The 17,427-nt window shown below is 37.3% G+C and overlaps 1 protein-coding gene across 1 annotated transcript in view; it reads left to right on the top strand.

Moving 5' to 3' along the window:
- Positions 1 to 209: 209 nt before the first annotated feature.
- Positions 210 to 17,427, top strand: part of Fdh (alcohol dehydrogenase class-3 Fdh) — a 53,059-nt gene continuing 35,841 nt past the window's right edge. The window contains exons 1-5 of the mRNA XM_083131902.1: positions 210 to 366; positions 7,949 to 8,192; positions 9,607 to 9,704; positions 10,495 to 10,617; positions 15,574 to 15,790. Of these exons, the coding sequence (XP_082988028.1) occupies positions 346 to 366; positions 7,949 to 8,192; positions 9,607 to 9,704; positions 10,495 to 10,617; positions 15,574 to 15,790 (703 nt within the window). The 5' untranslated portion in view covers positions 210 to 345. The remainder of the gene's footprint in view (positions 367 to 7,948; positions 8,193 to 9,606; positions 9,705 to 10,494; positions 10,618 to 15,573; positions 15,791 to 17,427) is intronic.

Raw genomic sequence — 17,427 nt, 5'->3', positions numbered from 1 at the left:
CATGTGTGCATATGCACAGGGCTACCTTTACCTTATAATATTTTTATAATAACTATAACAAACCATAATCCTGCATTCCTGCGTAGGGCGCCAAAATATCTTTATGGGGCTGCATTTTTGACGTGACGTCACACGTGGTTTCGTTCATGTATTCTGGCAGCACTGTTACAGCGCCATGTCGTGGATGGCGGGTCTCTGAAATAAATATCGAAAATAGTCTGTGGGGACTGTTGCTTCTGTGTTATCCTTGAAATCAAGTTCGAGCTAGTTTGATAAGTCAAAAAGGTCAAAGTTGAATCAAAGTGATAATTTGATTTTGTAGTTGCATCCTCTTTCTTACAGAAGATGGGCGAAACGGTTGGTCAGGTACTGTATGAGAAAAGACTTAAACATGTTACATACAAATTCGAGCAAGGTTTTTTTTTTTTTTTGTGTGAATAATAAATTTGAACTAATGGATGTGTATGAAAGTATACATTTTTACATCGAAGGCTTAAGTTTATGGCTTATTGTAGTTTTTACTAGTTTTGTTTTAGTAGCACAACTTATTTCGAGAATTAAAATGTGGAGAAGAGGGTGTGTAGTGTGTACGATGTGCCGGTTTCACATGGGAACCCAAATTTAAGAGCTTATAATATAAGGTAAAGCGGGGTATTAAGGACCACCAAATTGCTATTTCATTGAAGAAATTCATCGGGAGCTGTTCAAGAAAAAAGAAACAGGATGCATTCTGGAATGTATATTTTCTACTTTACATTAATGACAACACAAACGAGTAGGAATATAATGCAAAGGCAAGAACAACAATGAATTGAAAGGTAGGTTGTATGGTCCCAGTTGCCCCTTTGCTGGGTAATAAGGACCAGCCAATGGGGTATCAAGGACTGGTCCGCTTTTGAATGGTACGTCCTTCTTTTTCGAAACACAATAATCTTGAACTATGTCACACAAGTCTTGTTTGTTCATTCCAAAACCCCACTGAGGAAATAGAATGAAGCACTCCTCTAATTGTAATACTTCTGCAGCTGTTAGTGCAGTAGACGTTCAGGATGCACTTTGAACTTCATACAGCCCCTCATCAGTTTTTTTATGGCATTTTCGCACATCTGACTTTTGGCTGGTTCTGTTTCCCAGTCTAACTACGCAGCTTACACGTCATTTGTGTGCAGAGTACTATTTACACAAACAAAAGAGGATCACAGGCTGTGTACACGGCTGGTGTGCGCCTACAGCTTCACATTTCTTTGCCCTTTTTACGAAATTCTAGCACACTGTCCTTAATGTCCCGTGGTCCTTGGTCCTTGTTGAGAAATAAAACACAAAAATCTAATAAATAAAATAATTAATATAAATAACACTATTTTACCATTGTCTTAGTTTTCACAGCATCCCATGAAGCTTTCACCCATTCACAGTTCTTCCTGATGGTGTAACCTGAGTATCGGCATATAAGATGCACCTTGTTTTTTCAGACCTATTTTTACAGAAAGAAAGTGCTGCTTATACCCTGTCAAATATGGTAATGTTTCCTCTGTTATTTTTATTCATATCCTGTGTTTTTGATGCTGTAATTTTGGTGAAAGCACCATGCTTGTAAATCAATTATATTTCCCTTGTACTTGATATGGTCTCGACAAAGTGATCTGCCCAAGCTGTTGGTAATCCCATTGGTAATCTAAGTTAAAAAGGCATTAACAGGTTGTAACATACATGCTAATACAAAGTGTGTTGCAATACCTTTCTGTAAAGTTTAGGTAAAAATCTACTGTTCCCCGGACATATATAACTTCTTCGTTTTGTCAGTTTTTGAGATTTGTACTTACCTATCTGCTTCGCGGAACATTCTTTAAGGTATATTCACGTTTTTTTGATCAAGGTAATTGCAATTTTTCGCATTACGAGTACTTCTTTCTCGTAATCTTTTCGCATGCCTGAGACACAGTATGACGCATACACCTTCCTACATAATGCTTGTGTTTTGTAGATTTTCATTCGTTATGCAGTGTTTCAACCTTCGGAACCCAAGAAATACCCATGAACAAAGCTCATTGCATCTAATTTTTTTTCTAAAACTTTTTCGCATTGTTTCACGAAGAAAATTGAAATGTTTCGTGGTGCTATCTGTGAATGGTTTTTGGGGCTATCCGTCCCGGAATCTGTGGGAAATTTGAACTAAAAAGTTATTTTAGTTTGAAATTTTTGAGTACAAATTTCCCACCGATTGCGGGCTCTGCCCTTGGGGTAATTGACCTACTGCCCCCTACCGCGGCCCCGCCTCCGATCCAGCTACCCGGCTTTCTCTATAGAGTCCCTGTTAAAGGCATGTTAGAAATTGGCCGGAGTCACTTACCCCCAAATGAGCCCCAAACTTTTAAATTTGAAGAAATCCATTTCCAGGATACGGAAAACTTACCTGAATTTCACAATGCATCCACGACACGTCATATTAGGCATATAGCCACAGCCCAGTCCTTCTAACGAGTAGCGTACATTCACTGCCACATTTTCGACATTCCTTTCCTGTCCTTTCTTCACGATCCCGTGTTCAATTAAATTAAAAAATCCGGTAACACTTTACTATACCGGAGACGGATTTATTCAAATTTACAGGAGAAAGTACTTACGCAAATCATTATCTGTAGCGTTGTTGATGTTCAGGAATGTAGTTTTGAACCATTTTATTGGGAATACGTGTGGTTTTTTACGAAAATCTATTTCCGACGTGCTATTTCTGCTGCCACCATTGGCTTTCTGCACGAGAGCACAATACGCACTATTGTTGCTGCTACAAGATGACATGTCGAGGATGCGTCGTGAAGTTGTTGCCGGTTGTGGAAGATGCCGTGGAATTTGTAATTCGACACTGAATCTTGAAGAAAGAAGTGGAATGCAGGACGTGAAAGGTTAAAATAATTCCGTGTATTTTCTTTCATTGAGAAAAACCGATGTTGTCCGTATATGCTAAATTGAACGAATGGAGTGCTAATGGAACCTAACCTAACCTAGTAGGCATACCTCATCCCTGTGTTGGTTCGTGGGGCTATCGTGAATTTTTGGGCTAACGTCAATGGTTTTTGGGGCTACCCGTGGATGGTTTGTGGGAAATGAGGAACAACAGTAAGTACTCGTTAATGTAAGAAATATACATTATTTTAGTTACAAATTCATTATTTCACCTAAAGAAATGTTCCGCAATGCAGAATAGTACGTTAGCAATGTAAAAAATTTTGAAATAAATCATTGATAGGTGTCTCCGGTATACTAAAGTAGTACCAAAAATCCACTGGATCTTCCACACCCTGTACGAATTTCACCACGCATCCACGACACGTCATGTTTCTAACTTCGTTGCAAACACAGACATTTTGAAACACTGGATACCAAATGAACATGAACAAAACACAATCACAACGCGTGATGATGTACAAAGGTGTACACGCCAAACGCTATTGTCCGTCGGAGAATTAATTTTCAACAAAGAACATGAATTTCCGCTATGAAACCTTCCCACATCACTCAAAACACCTTCCAGATGTTAGACAATGCTACAGGAACTTGTTACCGTAAGTAGTTTCTTCTGTAAAAATGAAGAAATCTGTCCGGGGAATATCAGATTAGTACCTTTATTCATAACATTGGTGAAACTGTCTTGTTTATGATATCCATAGGTTAAAACATGCCCCAAGTTCCAATTAATGAATCTGAACCAATCATGGTACACATGCATTTTAACATGCATCGATTTTTATTTACACCAGTTAACCTGTACTACAGATGATTAGTGGTTAGATACTGAATGTTTTCTGGAGAATGATTTGTTACTTTTCATGTATTTGTATGCGAGTATATTTTTACTTGCAGCCATTTGACTGTAAGCACATTCCGAACAGGTTAGGTTTGGTGCTCATAGCTTTATAATTAGTATACATTGTTTGATTTTAGGTTACTTTTAGGCACAGATAGGTTAATTGATAATACCTACAGTTTAAAGTGGGATTCGAATATCTCTGCACCTCCACTGGGTATCGAACCCAGGACCCCTTGGAACGCAAGGTTACAACTATGTGCTTACGATTCTTACTATGTACATTTTTTAAGAATGATAGGTTTGATTGCCTTAGTATTTACACACTTTCTTTAATAATCTCCTATGCATGGATACAGCATATTTCATGTGCAGTCACTAGCACAACATAATTCGTGCATCTTTATGATTCACAAATTAATTTCACTGAACTTTCTTCCATACTCATTTCCAGTATTCTCAACATGATGTTCCTTAACATTACACAGTTGGAACACCTGTTAATTTTTTTCTTTATTGTAGAGTAAAATTGATTGAATATTCTGAATGTTATTTCATTATGCATCACTACCCAACTGGGTATTTTTTTTGGCCCAAGTTCCTTTTGTTGTATTGCGATTTCATCATGCTACGAGTGCAATTTTTACAGGGTTCGATTTCGATTTATGTCTGTTAACATATAACTGCGGAGTATTAGCGATCACTTAATATTTTGTTCAATATATGCTATCGTGGTTAGGTTAGGCAGGTAAGGTTTGGTTCCCTTAGCATTAAAATAAAGTCCCTAAATGCATTTTAGTAAGGTTCCAATTTACTTCTACATTCATTCGCACGCTTCTACGATATTTACTGTCGCTTGTCGAAGAAGAATATCTTGTCCATGAGAAGTGCGTAAGGTAATTTTCAAGTTGTTTTTTTCAACATAAATAACTCTTTTTAGAGTCCAAACAGCGCTCATTACTTTAAGGAAGGTTCAAATTTCGTGTGACAATGATTTCCAAAATTCTACGATAATTAGTCTTTGTGCTAGGAGAAATCATAAAACAATCGGAACCGTTACCTTTTTAAAATTTAATTGTCAGATTTCAGTGTGGGTACATAGCATAAAATTTATTTCAAGATGTGGAAACCACAAATATTGTACATATTAGCACTGAAGTACGATCATTTTTCATCCAATTCCTTGTATCCCAGAACAGTTTCTCTTTTTTTCTTCTTTCTTTAAACAAAATAAAATTGTTTGCACACACATATATCCAATAGATTTGAGGAAGTTCAGTAGTATTAAACCTAACATTGCCAATCAAATACTAACATCCAAAGGTGCCTGCAAGGGGAGTAGAGGGAGCACTTGATCCCCCTGAGATATGTAGGAAATGGTAATTTCATTGGAATGGTGAAGTTGTAGCAATATTTTATTACAAATAATGTTTTCTGCAATTTACAGATTCTAAGTTACAGCAATTAAGGCTTGGCTAGACATTTGCATGACACCAGGGCAGCTATTTTGATATATTTCTGTATTTTTGAATCTAAGATAACAAACTAACTTTACTTCACAATAACACATCTCCGCGAGCTTAAAACAACTGAAGACTTCATAACCAACATAATCTTTGTAAACTATGCAAAATATTTCACTCTCTCGAAAGGGTCAAGGCTATTGATATTCTTATATTTCCCCATATATGACTAGTCACATCTATCAATTTTTGTTGTTTTAAATTGCACCATATCAGAAGGACCGTGTTGATCAACAATCAGATTCATATATATAGTTTGATTGATGAACTAATCCTCATGTTAGTATGTGGTGATAATGAAAGTGACACAATGATTACTAATGTTGACTTTGCCAGAGACTGTATTCAATACTTCTCCAAGCTGCAAACCAACAGTTACTAAGTTTGGTAACACTTTACTATACCTGAGACGGATATCTTCAAATTTACAGGAGAAAGTACTTACGCAAATAATTTTCTGTAGCGTTGTTGATGTTCGGGAATGTAATTTTGATTCATTTTAATGCGAATGCATGTGGTTTTGTACGAAAATCTATTTCCGACGCGCTATTGCTGCTGCCGCCATTTGCTTCCTGCATGAGAGCTCAATACGCTCTTGTATTGTCCGTATATGCTAAATTGAACGAAACGAGTGCTAATGAAACCAAACCTAACAGGCCTAACCTAACCTAGTAGGCATACCTCGTCCCCGTGATGGTTTGTGGGGCTATCGTGAATTTTTGGGCTAACATAAATGGTTTTTCTGGCTCAAGGAACGATCAACGGTAAGCTATCGCCATGTTGTGTGTGGAAATAAACAAGAACAGTAAGTACTCGTAAATGTAAGAAATATACATTACTTTCCTAACAAATTCAATTATTTCACCTAAATAAGTGTTCCGGAATGCAGAATAGTACGTTAGCAATGTAAAAAAGTGCGAAAGAAATGATTCCCAGGTGTCTCAGGTATAGTAAAGTAGTACCCTAAGTTTAGAGAAAAACTTTATTGGCATTCAGAATAGTAGAGATATTGAAAACTTGACAATAGTCTAGTGCAGTTGCAAGCAAATGATTCCATTCATTATACCAAGGAAGGAATAAGTGCCATGTCATGCCCTGTTACCAAATATTCTGTTCTTCAGTCATGGATTCCTGGCACAGTGCACTGTGATATTGATGTTTGTTATCAGCATGCTTCAAATACCAAATTTGGGCCTCCCGATGGTATAATAGTATATAACATAATCATCTTATAATCAAGGGGTCCTGGGTGGAGACACATAGTCTTTGGATCCCAGTTTAAACTGTAGGTCCAGCCCCGATTAGCCAATCTGTGCATGAAGTGGACTTAAAAACTCAAATACCAAATTTGAAAATGCTTTGAAGGGATTGAGTTTAAATCTCCCATTTTTTTCTGAACAATTTTCACAGCATATCCTTTCTCCGTTTGTCACAGTTCACAGCATGAAAATAGCTCATATGTCCATGACAGTACAAGATCACACCGATTCTGGAGAAACTAAAGAGATGAATATTGTTATCCATACAACACAACAAAATAATGGCATTGGATGAAAAAGAATACTTGCCTGGCATATCTTTGATATAGAATGCCAAAATTATTAAATATGGTAACGCTGTTAAGCCTTGTTTCCATGCTTAATAACACACTAAAAATGCTGGCTAAGGAAGAAATTTATTGTGAAAATCATACACGTGACGTTTCAGCCTTACAACAAGGTCTTCCTCAGACTCAGAATAATAATTTGAATCTAAAGTTTGAAGAAGACCTCACTAGAAGGTTGAAACGTCACGTGTATGTTTTGAAAATAAATTTCTACCTTGGTCAGCATTTTTAGTGTGTTATTAAATATGATATATTATTCAAAATGTTTTGTGAATACATACATGCACAATGAAAATTTATGATGAGAGTGGAAATATTTAGTCTCAAGAGACACTATTGTGGAGCTGCTATATTGGTAACATTTCCAGCTGGCTCCTGACCTTCATGGCTCTTTCTTTCCCCCAATCGTCTTTGGGGGTGTGTGGCTCGATGGGTGTCAACAAAATCAGTTGCGAAGTAAAAGCTGTAGGGGTAACAACTCCTGAAGCAACATTGCCAAGCGTACTTTTGCCAGTTGCGTACCAACCTGTGTGTGGTGGTTCCAGAAACTTCATTGTGCAGAACTCGCATGTGCAGTTGTACCATTAACCCCCAGTTGATTTCTGGTGCTGACAATATCATTGTCAGAGAACTCTCTCGTTTTACAGTATGTTTGGCAACACGTGGTGTATCCAGAATGTTAATTTGTTTCATCCTGCTAACAGCATTTCGTGCCTTGTGACTTGAAAATGCCTGATATCAGTCAAAGAAAATTCAACTCATCGCTGATTTGCAGTTTGCCAGCTGGAAATGTAGCCAGTATATTACCCCATGATCAGGTTCAATATCAATTTTAGAAGTTTAAACCACATTACAAATTTGAGTCAATTTTGCATTAAAAACTCTGTACCTGCCATTTAACCAACCTTTTTAGACCTGCAAGTGAATGTGTTAAGAAAAGTATTGCAAAGGTTAACACTTCTGTTTCTTCTAGTACCTTATTTTAAACCTTTGTTTCCACTGTTTAACTTCCAGGTCATCAAGTGCATTGCCGCTGTGGCATGGGAAGCAAAGAAGCCGCTGTCATTGGAAACCATAGAAGTGGCACCACCCAAGGCTGGGGAAGTGCGTATTAAAATCCTAGCAACTGGCGTGTGCCACACAGATGCCTATACCCTTGATGGCTTTGATCCAGAGGGAATATTCCCTGTTGTACTGGGCCACGAAGGGGCAGGAATTGTTGAGAGTGTTGGTGATGGAGTTACATCTGTGAAACCAGGTGGGTGCTGCAAGAAGAATTTATTTCTTGACCTTCTCTTCTGTGTGATCATGAAAAATTTCAGGAATTAAAAAGTAGACTTTTCTCTTTACGAGGTCTCTTCAAGAAAGATTTGATAGCTATATATGCTAACCGAAACGTTGCCCATGTGATATAACCATTCTGAGCCATTGCATTGCACATGTGCTTAACAAAAAGGTTCTGAATGCTAAAATAATCTGTTTATGTCCACCTTCGAATTGCAGTGAAACAGTGCGCAACAATAACATCTGTGTTTATTGGGGGAAATTAATTAGAAGCATGCAAAATGGTGGTGTGGACAGCACAGTGATTGTTAAAATAATTTTGCAAATGTCATGTCATTTGAGAAATTAGGTGGACTTGGGATGTAATATGTTAGATTACATCTTTTAGATTACCAGGGAATGTTGTGCCCCCCCCAATATCATGGTTAATACACTCTTGAGTATGTGTTTTGTGGCAAATCTGGTCACATATACCCATGAGAAGCATCTACATTTTCAGAAATGTGAATAAAAACTCCACCACTGTAATGATCCTCTTCATGTTGTGCCTTCATGACTAAAACAAGAATTGGAATGGCTCCACACCCTGTTTTCAGTCTTTCAGTCAGCCCCAAGCTCTGAAAGGAAAAAAATGTGAAGACTAAGTTTTGCATTATCACAAGTGTCATAGCTGTGGAGACCATGATGGCTTCCAGCACATCTTTGTACAGTGACAGTGTCATTTAGCCTCTATCATTTCCTGTGGAATATATGTCTGCAGTAATATTTTATTCAGGTTACTTGTACTACATTTTGATACTTTTTCATAACTCTTTCTTGAACGTGCCTAAACTCTTGTGTTTTCTGCAAATATAATAAAAATTGCAGAAATTGAAGTAGTGGGCTATTCACCTGCTTTCATTGTGGTTTATAGTGCTTGTATTAGCCTCAAAGAGTGTTTTTAAATCAGTTTTTGACTTAAAGGACAGTTGTTTTGGAGGGGAAATAATATTTATAATGTATTAAGCCCAAAGTAATGATTGTTAGTCTTGCTAATTCTTTAATAATATTAATAATTATTATTATTGTGTGAAAATATTTTTAATATTTTTTTTTCTGTTGATAAATTTACCTGATTATGGGGATGCTCATAACTTACCCACACAACTAATAAATTTGCTGCCTTGGTGGGCAACCATGCATGTTGAGTGATTGACTCACAATGGCACCAGTGAAGTTTCCAGATACTACTCCAGACATGGACATTTTCTTTGTGAGTGTTCATTTTTACCTAATTATCGTGCATCCTCATTTTTGTGACAGCATAGAGAAGAATAGAAATTGTGTACAATAATAAAAATACAGGCAGGGGCGACAGAAATACTTAGTGTCACTTTCTTCTTTTTAAGGTGATCATGTGATTCCACTGTATATTCCACAATGTGGAGAGTGCAAATTTTGTAAATCTACAAAAACCAACTTGTGCGGCAAAATACGTACTACTCAGGTAAGCTACTAGTTTTCATTCATTGTAATAACATGAGTTTGCTTGTAAATTTTGAAGTTAGGCGATATATCACTCAGGGAAATCATCATTTGAGAAATGAAAGACCCATTTTCTTTACTATGACACTTAAGTGAATCCATCAGATTGTTATTTTTGGTGACTATGAAGTTCTCAGCATTTTTTTAAAAAAACAAACCTCAATGGAATTAGAACCATGACGACCCAGTTACTATTGTCTTTCAGCAAGGGGCCATTGTAATTGGACAAATACTATGCGTGCGTGTTCAAACATTTGAAGCTATCACTCGAAAATTCAAATACATTTCAACATTCTATTTTAGTTACAGTGTTAGGTTTTGGCTCTTGTGTAGCCAAATGAGTAACACTCCTATTAAAGTATGTGCAGTTCAGAGTTCGATCCCTAATGATAGCCCCAAAATTCCATTCTTAATCTAGCATCATGAGGAGAATTATGGAACTACTCGAAACAGGATGTAGCACGCTCCGTCGAATTTGCCATGTAACTGTGGCAACGGAACCTGATCTGGGCAGTTTAAAAGTTAAAACGTTGTTCACAGAATGGTCTGGAAATTAATTTTGAAATTGCCAAAGAAATCTGCTCATACGCCGACCACACATCATCCACTTCAGGAACCTAGCCCTTGAAGGGCCGGTGCACCATGGAGTTTGGTTTTAATTTTATGTAAAAATCTCGTAAGAAAGCCATATTCTAGTAATGTAGTTGTTATTTATTCCTGTGTTCTTATATCGATGGTTTTTAATGTTCTAGGGACAAGGGGTGATGCCTGATGGAACTTCTAGATTTACATGCAAAGGAAAGACTCTGTACCATTTCATGGGATGTTCAACATTCAGTGAATACACTGTTGTGGCAGAAATTTCTGTATGCAAAGTAAGTAAAATATATTTTTTTGGTCCTTGCTTTTGTTGCTACAAAAATTCTGTATTAATGCAAAGTTCATATTGATGCAGGTGCGACTTACTCACGTAGTATAAATTATCAGTACAATATAAAAATAAAAAATCTTTCATAAAATACCTAAAAGTACTTACGTTGGTGAGTATATGATTTCCACAAAACTACGTTTCGGGATGTGAGTACTCTCTTCATCAGGTAGATAGGCTATGCCAATTTAATTATACCATTGGCTGCGTCAAACAAGACATGGATCAAGAGGTATGGTAAAAATGGATAAAATGTGATTTAAGGCTGCTGAACATGTGTAGGTGCCTTATTCCTACCGTTATGTTGGAATCCTGATGTCAAAATCCATAAAAATAGTCTAAAACACGTTAAAAACCACTTTTCCAGAAGTGACTTGGTGAACGCAGTACAGCTGTCTAAGGAGGCCTCTCATGGAATGCCGGAAGTTGTGCGGTGTATTTCCCTCTTACTCCCTTTCCCCCCCTACTTCCGTTCCGCTCGAAATCGATAATTTCGCGAGATGCGTTGATCACAGCCGGGGTGACCTGGAAGCTGATTTTTTCTCTTGTCGTATCCCACCTTTTGAACATTTTATTCATTTTTCATCAATGTTCCCATCCTCTATTTAGTTTATTATCCCTCCTTTTACAGATATACGCTGCTTTTGTATACATTCCTACTTAATGGTTTATGATCAACTCTCATTATTTCTCGCTTTTGAATTTCATGTTCTTCCTATCACGTGTTCTGATAGTCCAGTTCTTGGGGTTCCTTCTTTTAGTCTTCGTCATGCTCCGGCCGGTTTGACCTATATATTCTTCATTACACGAACATGTTATACAGGGTGTCCGGCTTAGACCTTTAACATTACAAAAGAGCATAATTTTGCAGAGAAACACAATTTTATTACCAAAATTTGCATTTTGGTAGAAAAGCTCATGCATTTTTTGTCCCAGCACCAGCACTTCACACAACCTCAACCTCGATATGAGCCCCCCTGTGGCACAGCAGATGTCGAACCGATATTCCAATTCCATCCAGGTATTCACTAGCATTTGAGGGGTCACATTGTTAATCGCCTGACGAATTCTGTTACACAGATCTTCCAAGTTCTCGACAGGCATACTGTAGACTTGGTCCTTGATGAACCCCCAAAAGAAAAAATCTAGGGGGGAAAGATCCGGCGAGCGTGGAGGCCAAGCAAGTGGTTTAGATCCTCTTCCTATCCATCTTCTAGGAAAATACTCATCGAGGAATCCTCGTACAATGATAGCAAAATGTGCGAGGGATGCATCTTGTTGGAAAATGGTTTCTGGAAGGATTTGAGGCACAGCCTAATGCTGAAGCATGTCTTAATAATTCATTCCTCTTACTGCTTCTTCAGCAAAGAAGAACGGGCCTATTATCTTCTCTCTCATTAACCCACACCACAAATTAGCTTTTGGCGAGTCTTTCCTAATTTCACGAAGCTCAAGAGGATTGTCACTTCCCCAAATACGGTAATTACGCTTGTTAACTTTGCCACACATGTGGAATGCAGCTTCATCAGAAAAGCACACTTTGTCCAGAAAAGCAATGTTGTTGTCAATTTCGGTTAACATTTTGTCCGAAAAAGTCTGACTTTTAGGTTTATCATCAGGATAAATTCGTTGATGTAACTATATCTTGTACGTAACCTTTTGTGCACAACGTCATGGATAGTAGACCGAGGAATGTTGAGCTCTAAACTTGCACGTCTTATTGATTTTCTTGGACTTCTTGTGAATGCAGTGTGAATCACTTCAATGTTTTCCTCTGATACCTTCCGCTTCGCGTACTTCCCACACACCGACACAACACTTCCGGTTTCTCTTAGTTGTTTATCCCACTTAGCAATATTCAAATAGGAAGGGACATTATCGTGACGTTGAACATTGAATTCACGCCGAAAAGCAGGTTGAACAAGCTTCACAGATTTGTTTGCTGCCAGTGAAAGAACGCAGAACACTTTCTGCCGAACCGTCCAATCCGCCATCTTGGAATTTATACATTATACGCACGTGTGTTTCACGTAAACTCGAAGTACTGCTGATTCTCGCAAATGGCCACAGTTGCCAGTCCCATGCAAACGATAAGTTTCATTTGAAATTGAATGTAACTAAAGTTATACTGTTTTGTAACGTTAAAGGTCTAAGCCGGACACCCTGTATTATAAACTCCTTTTTCATTTTCGGTTTTATTTGTTTTAGACTGTTTTTATGGATTTTGACATCAGGATTCCAACATAACGGTAGGAATAAGGCACCTACACATGTTCAGCAGCCTTAAATCACATTTTTACCATACCTCTTGATCCATGTCTTGTTTGACGCAGCCAATGGTATAATTAAATTGGCATAGCTCATCTACCTGATGAAGGGAGTAGTTACATCCCAAAACGTAGTTTTGTGGAAATCATATACTCACCAACGTAAGTACTTTTAGGTATTTTATGAAAGATTTTTTCTTTTTATATTGTATACTGATAAATTAATGCAAAGGGTAGAGGTGAGAGGACATTCATATTTTCCTATCCACCATCAAAGTAACCATTTCTCCAGGGGTCTCTGTTCAGCCGTAATATTTTATATCTCTATGCTGGAAAAGATTTTATATCCTGCCTTGAATTTTAGACCTTGCACTGTCACTTTAATGAGGGGTATTCCGTGTGACCTTTTCTGAAGGCATCGAAAAGTCATCCTCACTTCCATGTAGGACACCCCAGCAACTGCAATATTGAAGACCAATAAGACTCTGGCTGCTGACTCACAGCCAGTACAATTCTATGTGGGACTTGTGCAGTTTATTTCTCACACTCCTTTCAATAATTTGAAATAAATAATTCTACTTCACTTCTTCTTCAGTGCCTGTTGTTAAGCTCACACTTGTCACCATATTGTTTACATAGATTGTCTACATGTATTACATAGCCTAATTGTCTATACTGGTCGTTGATTACAATGGAACCTGGAATTTGCATTTCTCGGGGAACCAAGCTAAAGAAAACTTAAGATGCAGGAAAATGTAAATTCAGGAGAAATCTTATAACTTTTTTCTGTTTTGGGACCATCAAGATTGAATGTGTAATGTATAGAGGCACATATTTTTGGTAAATAAAAAAACAAAATTTCTGTACATAAACAGAGTCAATTTCGGGTTCAAAAGCGGTAAATAAAATAAAATTTCCCTGTTATATCGGTGAAAAAGTGGCATATAAAATGCCATTTTGGTTTTAAAATTTTGAATACGAGGGCCGCACTGAAAGTTTTGGGAAAATGACATGAAGAAGAATGAAAGTTCATCAATTTTTTATTGCTTTTCAAAATATTCACCCTTTACAGCAATGCATTGTTTCATGCAATGGAACCAATTGTTGAAACAGTTATGCCAGTCTGAAGTTGGTACCTGCGAGACATGCATTTCGTATGCTTTGATAGCCTCTTCGGGAGTGAAAAATCGATGACCACGCAACTTGTTCTTGATTGTTGGGAACAAAAAAAAAAATCACATGGGGCTAAGTCAGGTGAATAAGCTGGATGAGTCATGAGTTCAACTTGTTCATGATCCAGAAAGTTCCTTGTGTCAGATGCTGTGTTCGAGCTGGCATTGTCGTGAAGCAGAATGATTTGACGATTGGGGTTTGAAGTTCTGAGCACGTTGAGTACTTGTGGCAGGCAAATTGTGGTTTACCATTCTGCATTGACTGTTGTACGATTCTCTAGTGCAAAAGTCGCAATGTGACCTGATTTACCGAAAAAAGAGGCAACAATTTTTTTCGGCACACGGCGTGCACGAACAATTTTCGTTGGGTTAGGCTCGTCCTGGAACACCCACGCAGCATATTGTCCCTTTGTTTCAGGTTCATAAGAGTAAATGCATGATTCATCGCCTGTGACGATGTTAAACACAAGATTTGATGATCCCGACTTGAATGGTTTGATCATAGCCTTGCACCACTTCACACGGTCATCTTTTTGTGCTTTTGTTAAATTGTGTGGGATCCAACGGGCATAAAGCTGCTTTTTCACACCTAAATGATTGTGCAAAATTGTTTGTATTTGACTCATGCCAATACCTAAGGAACCCTGAATTTCGTGATAAGTCACGTGTCGATCACTGTTGATTAGTTCACAAACTGCATCAATGTTTTCTGGCACAATGGCTGTCGATGGGCGGCCTTCACAAATGTCATCACTATTGCTAACCCGGCCACATCTGAATTCTTGAAACTAGCGATAAATTGTTGTCTTTGATGGGGCATCTTCGTGAAAAGTTTCGATCATTCGAGTAACACACTGTTGCTGTGTTAAACTTTGCCGAAAATCATAATAAATCATGGCACGTAAGTTCTCTCTTGTTAATTCCATTTTTTTTACAAACACCTCACTTCAAACTTCTATGCTGAAATGAAAAAGAATCTGTGTTACATCAGTCCTTGTATTTACAGTCGACAAATATCACAGTTTATAAATATAACAAATCTAACAGATTGCATAGTTGCCAGTACCTGATTCCTGAAACTTTCAGTGCAGCCCTTGTATAATCCCAAATTTGATGTAAAAACTACTTGCTACACAAAATAAACATTTATGTAGTTACCAGAATATTAAGTTTATTCCTGTATAAAGGGGTCCATTTTTGCTTCTCAAATATTTACAGCAGAATTAATCAATTTTCCGTGAATTGCATACCTCACAGGAGAATTCTGACTTCAGAAATAGGAAAAATTAACATTACAATGTGTTATTTCACGTTTTGTGTTTTCGTCATAAACGAAATATGCATGCCTCTAGTAATGTAATGTGGGAAAATATAAAATCAAGTTTCACTGTATGTGTTTTCAGACATGTAAAATTATTGTACAACACAAGATTTAATAGTGTTATATATATTTTTTTTTTTCAGGTAAATCCAAGTGCACCACCAGAAAAAGTTTGCCTGTTGGGATGTGGAATATCCACGGGATATGGAGCAGCCCTGAATACAGCTAAAGTGGAACCTGGGTCTAATGTAGCCATATGGGGACTTGGAGCTGTTGGATTGGCTGTTGCCATGGGGTGTCGTGTAGCGGGAGCTAAAAGAGTCATTGGTGTTGATATCAATCCAGACAAATTTGAAATGGGTAAGATTTTCTTTGCATTTAACATTACTAATTATTGCTTATGATATTTAGAGGCATAAGTTTTTCTCATCAAGTGGTAGAGAATTTCAGCTGAATTTGGTTTATACATTAACTCCAATTCATAAACAAAAAAGATACAGAAAGCTTTGAAAATACCATTCTTAAATTATAAAAAGCCTAATATGATATCAAGCAGTAGTTTTGCAGGATCACCACAGAAGCAATTTAATGTTTTTTTTTACTTTCAATGACCAAGAGTGAAATATCAAAGATTCTCTATAAGTTTTACCAACATGAGATTTCATACATTATTTTATAGAGTTGCAAAAAAGCAGACTTTTTGGAAATAAAATGGAAATTTTGGCTTTTTACCAATTGCAGCTAACCTATTTCACTTGTAGTGTCAGTTAAGGGTTTAGAGGTTCGTAATGTCATATTTTGGAACTAGCTCAATGATTTTACATTATGTAGCAGCCAGAACACACATATTGGCCATTTCTTCTGCAGGGTGTTCGAAAAGTCACGCAACTGAGACTTTGAATGTACGTAACTTTTGTACAAAAAGTGATGGAGAGACATGAACCTTGCACTGGGTATTAAGTTTGTCTATGTTGATATTTTTTAAACATTAGAGAAGCAAATGATTCTCTGCATGAAGGTTCAGTATGGAGATAAAGTTACTAAGGTGTCAAAAGTATTTGTACGAAGTAAAGAAAAAACATGGATAAAAGACTGATATGGAGACGCTTCCAACAATTTTCTTTGTCTCTCTCTATGGTCTCTGTGGGTATTTATGGAATTGGCAAAAGAACGATAAATATCTGTGCATTACAGATGATTTATGGGGTGGTTTATGGCATATTCATAAAGTATGTTGTTTTGAAATGACTATACTGAACGCAACTCCAACTGACAGCTGGGAAATAGCGAATCAGCTTTCAGTTGAAGGTTAACCGCCAGTTTGAGTTGCGATCAGTATAAATGTACTGGCAACATTAGTCATGTCAGAAGGTAGTGTCAGGTGTGTCCAGTACAAGCTGTTATGTTAATCAATGTCCAAATGAAACAAAATGTTTGAAATTTATTGTTCAAAAAACTAACCTACCTATATATTTGTTCAATAAATTTCAAATTTTTCTTTCTGGGTATTGATTGAATAACAAAGCTGGGCACACTGCACTGTCCTCTGACACAGCCAATAATTTTGAGAAAAGCATATTTTTTATGAATACGAGGGTCACTATTTATATTTTGAGCCTTGGCACACTGATTGAAGTTAGGCGCGATTTGACGTTTGCACCGAATCGTCTGGCATTATTGACCATAACGTACTTCAAATGTTTTGTCAATAGCTTCATTTGTGTTGTTTATGTTGCCTTGGAGATTCCGGGACAACAATAAAATGGAATTAATTTGTGAACATTTTCGTGCGATGATTTTTTACGATTTTCGACGTGGATTATCAAGACAAGAGTGCATCGATCAACTTACTTCCACATTTGGCGATGAAGCCCCATCCTTTGCCACTGTGAAATGCTGGTAGAACGAATTTAATCGTGACCGCCATTCGCTCACTGAGAGATTCGCGAAGGTCGTTCAAAATCAGTTTTTGTCCAAGAAAACATTGATGCTGTGCA

Source organism: Lepisma saccharinum, chromosome 11, assembly GCF_977018435.1.
Source record: "Lepisma saccharinum chromosome 11, izLepSacc3.1, whole genome shotgun sequence".
NCBI classification, from domain to species: domain Eukaryota; kingdom Metazoa; phylum Arthropoda; class Insecta; order Zygentoma; family Lepismatidae; genus Lepisma; species Lepisma saccharinum.
This window is presented reverse-complemented; position numbering and strand designations above follow the sequence as displayed.